The 15,350-nt window shown below is 48.4% G+C and overlaps 1 protein-coding gene across 3 annotated transcripts; it reads left to right on the top strand.

Annotated features, from left to right (window-relative positions):
* Positions 1-220: 220 nt before the first annotated feature.
* Positions 221-14,916, top strand: ZNF668 (zinc finger protein 668). Of its 3 annotated transcripts, XM_021008437.2 has the most exons (4): positions 254-327; positions 3,741-3,875; positions 11,951-12,628; positions 13,393-14,916. In XM_021008437.2, the coding sequence occupies exons 3-4, from the start codon at positions 11,973-11,975 to the stop codon at positions 14,624-14,626; spliced, it is 1,890 nt and encodes a 629-aa protein (XP_020864096.1). In that variant the 5' UTR covers positions 254-327; positions 3,741-3,875; positions 11,951-11,972; the 3' UTR covers positions 14,627-14,916. The 3 variants fall into 3 exon arrangements, with proteins under 3 accessions (XP_020864095.1, XP_020864096.1, XP_020864097.1); XM_021008436.2 differs by lacking the exon at positions 3,741-3,875 and having other exon boundaries at positions 221-327; XM_021008438.2 differs by lacking the exons at positions 254-327; positions 3,741-3,875 and adding an exon at positions 341-443.
* The last annotated feature ends 434 nt before the right edge of the window (positions 14,917-15,350 follow it).

The raw sequence follows: 15,350 nt of genomic DNA, 5'->3' as shown, positions 1-15,350 counted from the left end.
TCGACTTCACTTCCGAGGGTTTTACCTACAAACGAACATTTTTTCTAACACCTAGTCGTGGCTCCCCCTGGTACCGCTTCCGAACCCTCTCTGATTTCATTTCCGTTAGTCTCCGCCTACTTTGAGTCAAATACATTTTCCACCGTCTTTCTTTGGGGCTCCGCCTAAACCCTTCCCTCCCTCTTCGCGGGAGAATACCCCCACTTCCGCTGCCTTGCTCTCCTCCCACCTCCCCCGCTGGGTCCTAGCGCCAGCCCTATTTCTATTGGGAGCCCCGGCTCTGTCCTCTGGAGCTACTGCAGCAGACACCGCGTCAGGCTCCCCCAGGTAAGAGCCGTGAATGCGACCCTGGAACGCGCCCCGTGCAACTTGGGCCCTAGAAGTCCCGTTGGTTCGGGACGCCGCTAATGGACTCAGTTTTCCCATCCGTAAAATGGGAGGGGGTATGTATGTGTGTTTGTATAGACCAAATGCTTTTTCATGGACCATTGACATCTGGCATTTTGTTGAGACCTCGATGCTCCCTAGACCCTGGGCCTCGAGGCTGGTAAAGCCTTTGACACCCCGCCCCCCCCTTCATTCATTCACACACCCCTATTCCGCCTCTGTGCAGCTTCCCGGGATTACCACTGCTCCCGCCGGGGAGCCCCGGCCCAGCATGGTCCTAGAGACCGCCATTTTGCATGCCTTTGTGCGGCGCGGCAAGACCCGGCGGCTCCCGGAGCTTCCCAGCCCGGTGCCGGGCCCGGGGGCGAGGCTTGCTGCAAGCTGCTCTCCCCTTCGCTCCCGGGCTCGGCGCGTTGGGGAGCGGGGGCTGGATGTTTTCTCTTTCCCCGGTCCTAGTGACCGCCATTTTATGGGCCTCTCTTTTGTCCCGGGAATTGCAGCCGCTAGCGTCCTCCGGCCGCCTTGCACCCCCGCCCCACTCCCCGCACCCTCCCGCCTCCATCCGTGACCGGGCTCCGGGCCTCCGAGGTCTCCGCGCCCGCCCCCCCCCACCCGTCTGCCTCCGGCGCAACTGGGAAAGGCTTTGCTTCCTTCGCGGCCGCCCCTCCCCCCGGTCCTAAAGACCGCCATCTTGCCCGTCTTTGTCCCTTGGCTTCTCTGCCCCCCGCGGCGCTCCCGGGGTCGCCTCCGCTCGGCTTCCCGCGCCTCCTCCCGCGGACCCCAACCCGTTCCCCTCCTGCTCCCGCAGACCCCTCCTTCCCCATCGCACCCTCGGCCCAAAGCGTTAGTGCCGGGAGGGGAATGGGAGGCGGTGGCAGGGAAGAGCTGGCAGGGACTTTTAGGGGCCGTCCCTCCATCCCATTTTGCAGATGAAGGAACTGAGGCACAATTTGCCCCCCACACACACACCGCCCCATTTATACAGATGAAGAAAGTGAGGCCTTAGCTGAGGAAAGGAACTCAGCCAAGGTCACGCGGCGCGGTCAGTGACCGAGCCGGGACTTTACGGTGTAGTACCAAGTCATAAGATGTGGATTCGAATTCCAAGATTGTAAAATGAGGAGAATGGACTCGATTTCTTTATGTCCCTTTTGGTTTTAAACATTAAAACAAACTCCCCCCCCCCAGGATACTCTTGTTCCCTCTGCCCTCAGTTAAGCCCCCTCCGCGGAGCCCCCAGTGTGCCAGGCTGGCCGCAGAGGAGCAGGGCCCAGACCGGGGGACCGCCCCTCCTCCCGCCCTGCACTGGACCCGGCGCCAGGAGGGGAGGGTCTCGTCTCGTCTCGCCCCGCCCCCACGCCCTTTCCCCAAGGCCACCGCTGCCCTGGCGCTCCCCTTTTAAACTGCCCTCGCCGCTCACCGCGGCCCCGCCCGGCCCGGCCCCACTTCCCCGTCGCGGCCCCCGCAGCCGCTCCCGAGGTCCTAGAGCCGGCGCCAAGACCTGTCCCAGCCAGTCAGGGGCGGGCTTTGTAATGGAGGGGCTTTGGGGCTGGAGACGGTTTTTACTTATGCCTTCCCTAGGTCCTAGAGCCCAACGGGGGGGTGTGTTGCTTCTCCATGGACAGCTCCCAGCTCCAACCTTGGTGGGAAGGCGTGGCTGGGTCAGCTGGGAGGTGTAGACTTGTACAGGGACTTAGTGACGCCCCTCTCCTCCCCGAAAGCTGCGGACTGGGCCCGGGGGAGCCCCAGTCAGAGTCTGGTACAAGGTGTCGCCGAGAAATTTGGAATTTCTGGCCGCTGCTCTGCCTGAAACTGCCAAAAGAGAATTGTTCGTAGATGATTCTTGATGAGAAGATTGCTTTTCATTAACCGAAAGCTCATGCCTGGGGTTTCCTGCAGGGTCATTGGCTTCAAGGCCACCAGGGACCTTGGAGATAATGTAGTTCCAGGCACTAAGACAAATCACTGTTTACCACTAGGCTTTGGTTACTATTTCAGCTAGAAGCTCTCTGAGGTCCATTTCCACTTTAGATCGGTGATCCAGTGATTCCTCATTTTACAGGTCAGAAACCTGATTAGGGCGATGAGCTAAAAAGGAACAAGCCAGGTGAGCCAGGTAGAAAGTAGCACAGCTGGATTCAAACCTGTCTCTTCAAGTCCTAGACACAGGTGCCAGGGGGTGGGGAGCAGGACGAGGTAAATAGGTACCTACCTGGAGATTAAAGCCATTTGTCTGGAGCTTGCCATTCTCCTTCCCAATTTGAAATAGCCTCAAGACCATGGTCATACTTTCCAACCCTCAATTCTCTCCCAACCGCCTTCTTTCCCATCCTCATCTTTACTGAATTCTCTTTTTGCCCAGAGTCACATATCCTCTGTGCAGAGGAAACTGTCAAGTATCATAGGAAACATCATCCCTATCCTTGACTAAAGGTTTGAAGTTGGTGAAGTCACCAAACCTATCTAGGCTTCAGTTTCCTCATCTGTAAAGTGAAAAGGTTGGATTAGATCAGGGGTGGGCAACCTGTGGCCTTCTAGATCCTTAAGTGTGGCCTCAAGGCTGCAGGTTCCCCACCCCTGAACTAGATTATTTTCAAAGTTCCTTGTAGACCTAAATTATATAATTCGTCCATTCAGATAATGCTATATACAAAGATAGGCAGTTGAGATGCAAAGGGAAAAAAAAACAGCCTGGTACTCCAAAGAGCTCATTCTTTTCCCCCCAACACTCAAAGTCCTAGAGGACAAGCTTGGCACCAACTTCCATCTTGCATCCTATTTTGTTTTTCTCTGTCCTCTCTTTAACATGTGTGCCTTAGTCGAAGTCATCAACTCATTCCAGCCAAAATTGTCCATGAGTGAGTCATAGGATTTTAATTCTGGAAGGGAAGAGATAATTTAGCCCAAACCCTTTATTTTACAAGTGAGTTTACTGAGGCCCAGGGAAAGAGAAGGTCTTGCTTTACTATGATATCATATATGTATCAACCAACAAATCGCTGAGAACCTGTTTGGGCAAGGCACTATTCTTGGGGTAAACAAGAGAAAAGAAAAATCATCCTAGCCTACAGTGGTCTTAAACCATAAAGTAACAATGTAGGTTCTTAAAGCATCTTAATGCTTAATAAAGCTTTTCCTTTACAGTAATGCTGTTAGGTAGTATAAGTGTTATTATCCTCATTTTTATATTTATTTTTTTTAGAGAGGCAGTTGGGGTTAAGTGACTTGCCCAGGGTCACACAGCTAGTAAGTATCATGTGTCTGAGGTTGGATTTGAACTCAGGTCCTCCTGACTCCAGGGTTGTTGCTCAATCCACTTCACCACCTAGCTGCCCCTATCCTCATTTTTATAGATAAGGAAACTGAGTCCCAGAGAAGTCAAGGGATTTGCCCGTCACATGGCCTGTAAGTGGCTGAGCCAGAATTTGAACCCAGGATTCCTGACGAAAAGTCCAGTGACTTCTGTGTTGAATTATTGGTACAGATTGGTAAGTGTTGTAAGGGGAGAATTTGTGAAGAAGATAGAACTTATTCAAAGAGGGTGTAGGATTAGGATAACCTATAAGCCTATCTGGATAACCCTAGGGAGGGTCAGATTGGGGATTGGGGTAGGCAATATAGGCATCTCCCTAGGGTGCAGCAAATGGGGGGAGGGTGGCAGAGTCTTGAAATGAGGTACTCTTTATTAATATGACTTTTTCTAAAGGCATGGAATGTTTGTACACGTGTTACCCTAAACACTTAAAGCCTAGAGGAGGCGGGGCAGGGTGAACATATGCCTTCCATCCCTGTTCTAAAGAAGGGTTCTGGGCTGGAAAGGTTCAGAACTAGAAATTACTCAGGCAGTACTGGGAGTTAAATGTAGAAAGTTTGATTTAGAGGGGCAGAGGTGGCTGAGCATGAAAGCAATCAAAAGATACTTAAACTTTATATTCTAAGCAGTGGGGACTGTTGAAGACTTTTGAGCAGGGGAGTAATATAATGAAACTGGTGTTTAGGAATATGAATTTGGAAGGAATGGAGAAGGAAAGATGGACTTGACCCAAGTTCAGCATGACCCAAAGGAGTTGGATGGTCTTGTAGTTGAAAACAGTCTTATGGGTGTTAGGAGCCTTTATAAACCACCTGGCTGAACCACCACTCATGGTGTTTGGGAAAGAGGGTTCAAGGGGCCCCTCCCAGCTGTGGTGATTAGGTTCTTCCAATCCTTTTTTTTCTCCCAGCTGCAAAACCAGCTACCCAGAAGCTCTAAATGGGATATGCCATAATCCCATCCCATTGCCTTCCTATCCCTCAATCCTCTTCCTCTCATCCCAGCTAAGCTGATAATGAAATAAACTGGGTTTGTTAGCAGCAGCTGCCAATCTCATTTGTTTATCCTTCGATCCCATGTAGGGCTCAGCTGCCTGGCCTGCCCCTGAGGAGATGGGCGCCAGGACTCCAGGAAGTGGGGAGGGGATGGGGTAAAGAATATGAAGCAGCCAAATTCCCCCTTTTCCATGCACTTCTACTCTTTCCTGTGGTCAGTGATTCATTCAGATAATAAATCTGGGAGCCCCTATTATGTGCCCAGCTCTGACCTGAGTGCTGTGGGAGGACATAAAGAAATATGAGGAATACCTATGGAAATGTTGAGTGTATTGTCCTGGAAAAGACTTAGTAGATAGAGACATGATCATTGTCTTCCAAAAGCTGTCAAACTATTGTGTGGACAAGGACAAGGACAGAGCTGTTCAGTATAACTCCAGAGGGCAGAACTAAAATCAGTGGGTGACAGCTAGCGTAAATGGTAATAGAGTTTAGAGGATGCAAAGATTGGAATGGGCTGTGGCGTTTGAAGAACTCTTAAGAGAGAAATGGGTCTTTAATTTGGCCTTCAAGGAAGGGTAGAATTTGCCTTGGATTCTGTACCTCCTAGCATGGTGCCTGGAACATAGCAACAGTCACTCAATAAATACTTTTTGATTGAATTGAATGGAGAGGAGAAAAAAGTGGAATGGGGTACATTTCCGAGGAAAGCCCAGAGGCAGGTATGCATGATACTTGTTGAGAGGAGAGCAGACTGTGATGAGTAAGCACTGAGAAAGAAGGCTGATTACAGAGGACTCTGAATCCTAGGCCAAGGAAGTTGGATTTGATCCTGTAAGCAAGCAATAGGCAGCCATAGGAAGTTTTGATCAGAGGCACAGCACAAAGTATGCTAAACATGGGGTTTTAGATTTTCACAGAATACTCTTGTGTTTATCTCCGAGAAGACTTTTACTGCTCCTGCTAAATTCAGCCACTCTCAGCTCAGACTCTGCCTTTCTAATACTCCTCTATTTCCCACCTGACTTCCCAGGGATCTTTTAGAGAGAACCTGGTTCCCTTCCCTCTTCTGTTCTGCTCCTAGGCAGAAGGTAGCTACTTCTGTGTCCGTAGACAAATACTGTTCTATCTGAAACTCTGTTTCTTGTGCCTCCCTTCTCTCCTTACCCAGCTCTGCCGGAAGAAGCAAAGGGGCACCCGTCACCAGGTGCAATAGATTTGGCCTGATTTGTGGGGTAGAAAGAATCAGTGTTAGAGCTGGGAGAGTTCATCTAATCTACTCCGTTCCTTTTACAGAAAAGGAAACTTAGGCTCAGAGGGGAAGTAAAGAGTCCAAATGTTGCACTACAAACAAGCAGCAAAATTATAGCTAGAATCCAGCTCTCTTGATTCTTATATCACATTACTGCTCAGTCATTCATTGAGTCTAATGACCATCCACTGTGTGAATGGGCTCTCTCTCACACGTGGCGCACGCACACGCGCGCACACACACACACACACACACACACACACACACACACACACACACACACACACACCACACACAGCTGAGGGGTATTAAGGTGACCAACTGTCAATCTGGCACAAATGTGAGAGACAATTATAGTATAATGAAGAGAGGACTAGCTTTCCAATTAGGTCCCAGCTTGGGCAAATCACCTAAACCTTCTGAATCTGTTTCTTCATTTGGAAAAAAGGGTTAATACCTGTTGCCCACAACCAGATTGTACACCGAACGGAGAGGCGTGAAATAACTTGTGACGTGGGCCAGGCAGAGCAGAATTACTGACTCAGTTTATTCATCTGAGGGTACAGGATATATAGAGAAAATCTAGCCTAACTTCAAAGAGTCCTCCCCGTGAGATACTCCCCAGAACATCTGCTGAGGATGTGACAACATGAATTTCCTCGTTATCAGGGTTCCTAGATTGGGTTGTATTTTCCAAGATTTTCCCAGGCACCTTGGCACCACCTGCATAGAGGAGTGAATGTGTAAATCTAAGGTTCAAAGAGTGAGAAGGAATGTCTCAGGGACCTCCTAATCAGGAAGGGATTGGAGAGCCGTACCACTTAATCATTGAGCCCTTTCGGGTAAAAGCCTGGGCAGAAGTCAAACTCTGCCTTGGATCTTAAACCCTTATCAGACTCTTAAGATCGGCCCTCAACAAATACCTCCTCTCCCAGCGTCACAGGTGTACATAAGGGTCAAAATGTGTGTGTGTGTAGCACTATGGAAGCCACAAAGCACTTAGTTGTCATTATAACAATAGAGAATTCTATCAGGAATACAGCTGGGAACCTCTGGAGACTGATCAAACTTTATGACCACTTTCCACTTTTGGTTATCCATGTGAGAACAAATAATACCATCAGAAGGAAGCCTAGGCTAGGACTAGTGATGTCTTGTACCTCAGTCCAAAGATCATTTGAGCACAGATACCATGGATTAAAAGATACTTCAGGTTAAAAAAAAAGAGAGAGAGATGGTTAAGAGAAGTAAACTTCGAATTAAGAAGGTAGTGTTTGAAAAAAGGCTTTGGTTTTCTAGGTCAGGGCTCAAGGTAGAAGAATGATCTCTTCTCAGCTAGGAATGGAAGACACATATAAAGGACCAGTACACATATTTGCCTAGAGTTGTCCAGGTTGTGAGAAATAATTCATTTGGATCCCTGCTCTATTCCAGTCAGTATTAATCAATTTGATACAATTGCATAGTGATTATAAGTTCTGTATATTAGACCCTAGAGCTGTGAGCTACAGACTGTAAGTTCACTTGTTTAATCACAGGACTTTAACTGGAGGCCCTCCATTCTTGTTTTTCCTTGTTGTCATAACCAAGCCCAGCATAACAGAGGTGACTCAATTACATGGAAAGTCCCCCAAACTTATTTTTGTGTCTCTGGACCATTCTTTCTTACTCAACATGAGCAGATGACCATCTTATGATCACTTAGTGGAGATGTCCCATGCTTCACCCAACCAGAGCCCCCCACCCTCGCCCCATTTCCAACCCCAACATACCATTTCTAGCTGGTGCATCATTTTTGGCTCTTTAAGCAAGCACAATAAGCCAATGGGATTCTGTACTTTGTATAGTCCCTTTAGAGTGTTCAGGCATCAAATCTGGTATCAAGCCTTATAAAAATAAGGCCCTGGAAGAAGGGGGCATCTTAGATCATGAGGAAGCTCTGGGGTCTACTTCATTAGAGGGGACCCTTTAAAAAAGTGCATTGGCTCAGAGCTCTACTTTAGTCTCTTTTGTTGTAGGTTGGACAGTTTTAATCCCCACAAGCTCTTATTAGGAAGTCTTTAAATTGAAAATTCAGGAGAGAGAAGGCTGCTCACATACAGCCACTAGAGCAAGCAGGTGTTACATACATTAGCAGTGGAAATAAGTTGGGCAATAATAGTACTTAAGGCCTCAGATGTATACACACAATGCATATAGAATGGATAATAATAAGTTCTGAGAGCAGGTAAATTTGACCTCAGTAGGTATCAGTAGATTTGTTGGGGTTACAATTTCTGGATGCCAAAAGAAACAGATTAGATAAAAGGGACAGTAGAATAATGTCATATATCAAGAAGATATGTAATGTGTGGAAATACACAAACCAGAAATGGGGAATCATGGCAACGAGAATTTGGTTGAGTATAAATGGAAGGAGAAACAAGTGATAATTTGTTGGGTATCTATTACCAACCATAAAGCAATGACCAATGTGCCTGCATGGGGTGGGTGCTTGGGAACGCTACAGGACACTTAATGACCAGCTCAGACTTTAAAGAGAAATGTACAAAAGACAGAAGTAAAGGTAGAGAAATGAGAATGAATGAAAAAGGTGGTAGATTTTATAGAAGGCCAGGGACCCTGCACAATAAATGTTAATGACAACAAAAAGGGCTTTTGTTTTTTAAACTATGTTGGGAGAGACATAGCTAGACAACAGCTCATGTGAAAAGAACCTGGATGCATTAGTCTCCTGCAGAGTTCCCTAGAAGTCATTCTGTGTCATGGTAACAAAAAAAAAGTTCAGTCATAAGCTTCCCTAAGAGAAGCATAGTGTCCATAAAGAAAGAGGTGACAAGTCCTCTGAACACTGCTCAGACCGCATCTGTAGTATTGTATTCAGTTCTGGGCACCACATTCTGGGCAGGATTGTAACAGTCCTTAAGCATGTCTGACATGAGGTGAACAGGATGGTGAGAGAGGACTGGAGACCCTATCATATGAGGCTCAGCTGAAGAAACTAAAGAGAATGTAGTAACTATTTCCCAGTGTTTTTCCTGCTTTGTTCCAGAGAGATGAACTAGGCATTGCAGAGCCATCCTAAGGTAGTTCCCTGTGTTTAGAAATCTTTAAGTAGAGGCTGGAAGGGGGGGGGTGTCGATAGGAGTTTTTTTATCACTTATGGGTGAGATTAGATGACTTTGAAGGTCCCTTCCACCCCAGTTCTTGGTGCCCTTCATTCCGTGCAGTCTGCCATCTGCCGCCTTTGCTTTCCAGGATCTCTCAGCAAACCATGACTTTCTTATCTACCAAGTCCATTATCCTTTTCTTAGACCTTAATCTCCTCAATATTCCTGAAGCACTGGACACTTTTGACTAGTCCTTCCTTTTGGAAACTCTTCCCTCAGCTTCCCCAGCACTGTGTAATCCTTTTTAACTACTCTACTTTGTTGACCCATCAGCCCCTTTATGGATCTCCAGTATGTATCTTCAAGGCTCAGCCTTTAACCCTCTGCTCTTCTCTTGACACTCATCATCCTTGGGTGATCTCATCCCTTCACTGGTCATTTCTATGCAGATGACTACACAGTCACAGACTTCACTGGTTATTTCTATGGAGATGACTCCCACCCAAATATATGTCTGTAGCCTGAAGTCTCTCCCCAGGTCCAGTCTTGCATTTCCAACTTCCTCTTGGATGAGATAATATAAGTAGAATGCTTTGTAAGTCTTAAAGCATTATAAGAATGTCAGTTATCATCATAATTATATGTTCATGTTCTTGTAGCAAACTGTTATTCCCAAACAAGCCCTGTGATCTTCCACCTCCAGATTATTTTTCAGATGCCCTAAGCCTACAATATCTTCTCTCTCTCTTTTCACCACTTGAATTCCTACCCATCCCTTAAAACCCAATTCAAAAGCTGTGAATACTTTCCTGATTCTCAAAAAAAAAAAAACAACTGGTAATGATTTTGCCCTCTCAGTTCCCAAAAGGTTCTTGATAGCTCTCTAATGCAATAACTACGTAACATAGCAATTTATAATTAGTTATCCCTGTATATGCCTCCACCCTCTGTTAGACTGTAAGCTCCATGAAAACAGGGACCTTGTTTTATCCAGCATTGTGCTCTGGGCACAATGGGTATTTTAATGAGTGACTGAATGTTCCTGAAGTTCAGTGTGTTTAAAATGCAATTTTCTCTTGCCTCCCAGGTCCTAATTTCTCCCGTTTCTGTATGGGGTACTGCTGTTCCCTATTCTATTCTTGTGGATAGTCAGGAAACCTGGGAGTTGGCTCTTACTCATTCCCCTTCCTAATCCCCACATCCAGTCTGTCACTAACTGTGTTAATTCTTTCTTCAAAGTGATTTTTCCTTCTTTTCATTACCGTCATTTAACTAGCGTCTCATCACCTCACACCTAGATTACTGCAACAGCCTCTTAACTGGTCCCCCTGCCTTTAGTTTCCACCTGACTAGTGCCCCTGCATTTCTGCTTTGACTATGTCACTTCTCTGCCCAGAAGGCTCCTCCTTCCTTATTAAAATTATTGAATCCAAAGGTGGTAGAGGGGAAGGGAACTTAGAAGCCATCTAGTCCAACCCTTTGATTTAATAGCTGGGGAAACTGAGCCCCAAAGAGAAGTCACTTGCCCAGGTCACACCAAGTTATCAGTGAAAACCAGGAGGACTAAAACATTCCAGGGAGAAAAGTCTGAAACTAGTTCTGATTGCCTTTTCCTATTTACTCCAGCTTCTCCTCCTAAACTGACTATTCCTCTTTACCTTCTTTAATAATACTACTCAGTCTCACTTTCTTAGACTTAAAAAAATCTATAACTTCTCTGTAATTTCCTATCATATCTGTTTCACTTATGTTTAAAGTTAGATTGTGTTTCACTAGAGGATGAGCATTATGACTTGCTCATCAAATTTTGCCCAAAATGATTTTAGGTCTCCTGTCCTAACATTGTACAAATGAAAAGGGCATGTAGTTTAAGAGTGCAGAAGACCTGAGTTTCAACCCTGCTTTTACTTTTTGCTACTGATATGGCTTTGGCCCAGTTATTTCCCATAGCTAAGTGTCTGTTTCTCTCTTTGTTAAATTAGGGGGAGGGAGAGTGACTAAGTGATATCCAAAGGCCCTTCCTGTGCCAGATCATATAATCCTACTACACGAATAATGAAATAATCAGAGTAGGCTGCTTGGATTTGAACTGATCCTGAAAAAGGAGGGGTATAATTTGGAACTGGGGGTTGGAGTTACCCTGGCTGAACTTCCTGCCTGCTCCTTCTCAGTGGAAGTGATCTTGGGTCAGCTTTTCCTCCTCTGGGTGGAATGGGGTAAAATATTCCCGCAGACTAATTGCCTGATTAAACAAAACTGCACTGGCCTCTGAGGAAACCCAGTGACTTCCTAGGGGAGTAGGTAGGCTTAAGTGGCGTCTTGGAAGACTTAGCCCTGGATTAATAAGGGAGGTAATTATTGATAATTGAATTAATGCCTGCTAATGAAGACTCTCTTGGGGGTGGTGGTGGAAGGAAGAACTCCCTTGTCTGACATTCAAGGCCCTGCACAATATGGCGCCACTTTTCCAGCACTGTTTCATACGGGACCTGAATCACAAACTTACTCTGTCTTCTATAGAGACATTCCTGACTCAAGACCTCAATCAGCACCCAATTTTGTGCCTTTCTAATGTATTGTTGAAATGTGACATTAAATATTTAGTGTGGTATAACTCTGTACCTATGTGTCATCCCCTTACTAGATTGTAAATTCTTTGAGGGCAGCGCCCAGCACTGTGTTGTTGCTTAATAAATGATTGACTGAAAAGTGCTTGATTGTCACAACTGTGTTTATCTCCCCCAGTGGCTGGGCTGCACAACCCTAGCTCTTATCAATCCAGTGAATTGTGGCTTTGCCTAGAGGCAGAATCTCTCCTGGAATGGTTTTCCCAAAGGGGAGGAGCTACTTCTATTGGGGTGTGACTCTAATCTATGCATTCTCTCCATTCTAGGGGAGGCTCACCCCAAGCCCCCATGGAAGTGGAGCAGGTGGAAGCTCCGCCCCCCCACCCGGGCTATACCCGAGCCGGTAGACGATTCAAGTGCCTCTCTTGCTCCAAGACTTTCCCCAATGCCCCTCGAGCTGCCCGGCATGCTGCCATCCACGCTCCCAGTCCTGGACCCAACCCTGAGGAGAATGCTGCTGGGGGTGGGGATCCGGGACCCCCTCCAGGGAACCCAGAGGGCCCCGGCAGTGGGGAGGATGGGGAGCCCGCTCCCAAGCCCCGGCCCTTTGCTTGCTCGCTGTGCCCCAAAGCGTACAAGACGGCCCCAGAGCTGCGCAGCCATGGGCGCAGCCACACTGGGGAGAAGCCCTTCCCATGTCCAGAGTGTGGGCGGCGCTTCATGCAGCCAGTGTGCCTGCGGGTGCACCTGGCGTCCCACACGGGCGAGCTGCCCTTCCGCTGTCCCCAGTGCCCCAAGGCTTATGGCACCCTGTCCAAACTGAAGATCCACCAGCGCTGCCACACTGGGGAGCGGCCCTACTCCTGTGCAGACTGCGGCAAGTGCTTCGCGGATCCCTCTGTGTTCCGAAAGCACCGGCGCACCCACGCAGGTCTGAGGCCCTACGGCTGCCCACGCTGTGGCAAAGCCTATGCTGAGCTCAAGGACCTGCGGAACCATGAGAGGTGAGGGGTGAGGGAGACTGCGAAGTGGGAACAGGGGAAGCACTAGTGCTGGACAGATGTTTCTGGGTTTTGATGGATAAGAGGATTTAAACTGGTTCAGCTTAATCAGAAATGAGGCAGAATGAGGAAAAGAGGCTGACCTCAGATGGGTATAAGGGGAAACTTCGGGAAAGCGTGGCTGCTTGATAACCATTATCTAGGAGTGCTCTAGTGGAGATGCTGGCTCTGGATACCCTCAAAAGGCCTTTCCACATCCCACAGTGTATAATTCAGTGAAAGGCTCTAGAGCAGGAGTTCTTAACCGGAGGTCCCTGAAGGATAGATAGATATCCATTTCAATATAATTAGTGTCATTTAATCCTATATATTTTATACATTTAAAAAAATTATTCTGAGGAGGGCTTTACCAGACTACTGAAACGGGTCCATGACCAAATAAAAAATAAAAACAAGTTAAAAATTCCTATCCTAGAGTTTGGGTTATGGAAGCTAGGGCCAAAACTTTCTAGTCAGGACTGAATCCCTCCTGATTGGTGCCAAGGAGAGCCTTGGGGAATTGGAAGGCAAGGGGCCCTGCACAGGAAAGGGCAGGGGAGAATCTCTGGGTTCTGATTGTAGAGGAGGGGAAGATGAGTCAGGGTAGCCTGTTTTGGTTCTGACTGGAAGGAGGAGTTGTGACCTCTGAAATGGAACCTTGCTGGCAGGGAAAGATTGAGGCTAACATATGTTACCCTTGGCATGTTTCCTTCCCTCTCTGCACTCAGGTCTCACACAGGAGAACGCCCGTTTCTCTGTTCTGAATGTGGCAAGAGCTTCTCCCGTTCTTCCTCACTCACCTGCCACCAGCGCATCCACGCTGCCCAGAAGCCCTACCGCTGCCCAGCCTGTGGGAAGGGCTTCACACAGCTCAGCTCCTACCAGAGCCACGAGCGCACCCACTCGGGAGAGAAGCCTTTCCTGTGCCCACGCTGTGGCCGCATGTTCTCCGATCCGTCTAGTTTCCGCCGGCACCAGCGGGCCCATGAAGGAGTCAAGCCCTATCGATGTGACAAGTGCAACAAGGACTTCCGTCAGCCAGCTGACTTAGCCATGCACCGGCGTGTGCACACTGGTGACCGGCCATTCAAGTGCCCACAATGTGATAAGACCTTTGTGGCCTCTTGGGACCTGAAGCGACACGCCCTGGTCCACTCAGGCCAGCGGCCTTTCCGCTGTGAGGAATGTGGACGGGCCTTTGCAGAGAGGGCCAGCCTTACCAAGCACGGTCGTGTCCATTCAGGTGAACGGCCTTTCCACTGTGCTGCTTGTGGCAAGTCCTTCGTGGTGTCCTCCAGCCTGAGAAAGCATGAGCGGACCCACCGAGGGGAGATGGTGGGAGGTCTTACCACCCAGGAGCTGGTGGTGGGAGTCACACTGCCTGCAGGTACCTCTGTGGAAGGGCCAGCACCACCTAGCACAGTGGCTCCTGGAATGGGTGTGGAACTTGGGGAGTCACAGGCTGGGCTCATAGGCCTTCCCACAGAGTCAGGCAGGGTAGTAGCCTCCCAGTGGCAAGTGGTAGGTATGACCCTGGAACAGGTAGAATTCAGGGAGTCTGGGGCTGGGGCAGAAGAGGCCCCAGCAACAGAGGGTGAGAGTGAGGGTGGCCCCGCTGCCCGGGAGCAACCCCCAGGTACTGGAGAAATGCCCCAGAACATGTGCCGGGAGTGCAAGGAATCTTTCCCGACGGCAGTGGCTCTTCGGCGTCATGAGCGATCCCACCCAGCCCTGCGTCCATTTCCCTGCCCACAGTGTGGGAAGGGCTTCCTGGACCGGGCAGGGTTACGAAAGCACAGCCGTACCCACAGTGCTGTTCGCCCCCATGCCTGTCCCCACTGCCCTAAGGCCTTCCTTAGTGCCAGTGACCTCCGAAAACACGAGCGCACTCATTCCACCCCCCAGCTCCCCCTCGAGCCACTGGTTGCCCTCTTGGGGATGCCAGAGGAAGGAGCAGCTTGAAAGCCCCCAGAAGCCTGCTTTCCACACCTCTTGGCCTACCCCTCTCAGCTTCGCTTCTTCCCTGGTATCCCAGCAGCCACTCCCTGCAATCTGGGGTTTCCTTCTTGTTACTGCAGATGTTTTACCTTCTCATTCTCCTCTTAATACTCCGTTAGCCCTATCTGACTGAGAAAGGCCTCATTCTCAGAAGATGGGAAGGCTGGAAAGAAGCGATGTGGTCCTGGGAAGGGCAGACAACTTGAGAGGCCAGCTCCAATACAGTGGCACTTATTAAAAGCTTTGGCTCTGAAGTTTGCATTATGGTCTGGTTTTTTGAGATTGATTCCCCCTAACATACCCCTACATCCCTGAGCTTCATCCCCCTTCTCAAATTTTCTCATGGATCCCCCCCCCCGTGTCCCAGCAGAACTGAAACTTAACTCATCTCTAAACCAACTCTTCTTCCTCACTTTCCTACTTATAAACAATATCTGTCACCGACTTAGGACCTCAGTCACCTTTGATGCTTCTTTCTACAGCTAACTCACCTAGCAATTAAGTCCTGTCAGTTTTGCCTTGACAGCATTTCTTGGCTATTGACAATCCACCAGTCTCAGGACTGTTGTTACAATATCCTCTATACTATTAATCTTGGATCTCAACACTGTGTGCATTGTTGCCAGACTAATCTGATAGCACAGTTCCAATTATATTCCCCTCGTGCTCAGAAGGGCCACCAGGTGGC

The sequence above is a fragment of the Phascolarctos cinereus genome, unplaced genomic scaffold (assembly GCF_003287225.1).
Source record: "Phascolarctos cinereus isolate Bilbo 61053 unplaced genomic scaffold, phaCin_HiC Scaffold_4;HRSCAF=312, whole genome shotgun sequence".
NCBI classification, from domain to species: domain Eukaryota; kingdom Metazoa; phylum Chordata; class Mammalia; order Diprotodontia; family Phascolarctidae; genus Phascolarctos; species Phascolarctos cinereus.
The sequence above is the reverse complement of the archived record's forward strand: the minus strand, read 5'-3'. Positions and strand labels throughout refer to the sequence as shown.

What these genes read in the sequence shown, in the direction of transcription:
- ZNF668 (XM_021008436.2), top strand. Translation starts at nt 11,973, where the DNA reads ATGGAAGTGGAGCAGGTGGAAGCTCCGCCCCCCCACCCGGGCTATACC. An exon ending in GACCTGCGGAACCATGAGAG is followed by an intron (nt 12,629 to 13,392) that starts GTGAGGGGTGAG and finishes CTCTGCACTCAG; the next exon opens with GTCTCACACAGGAGAACGCC.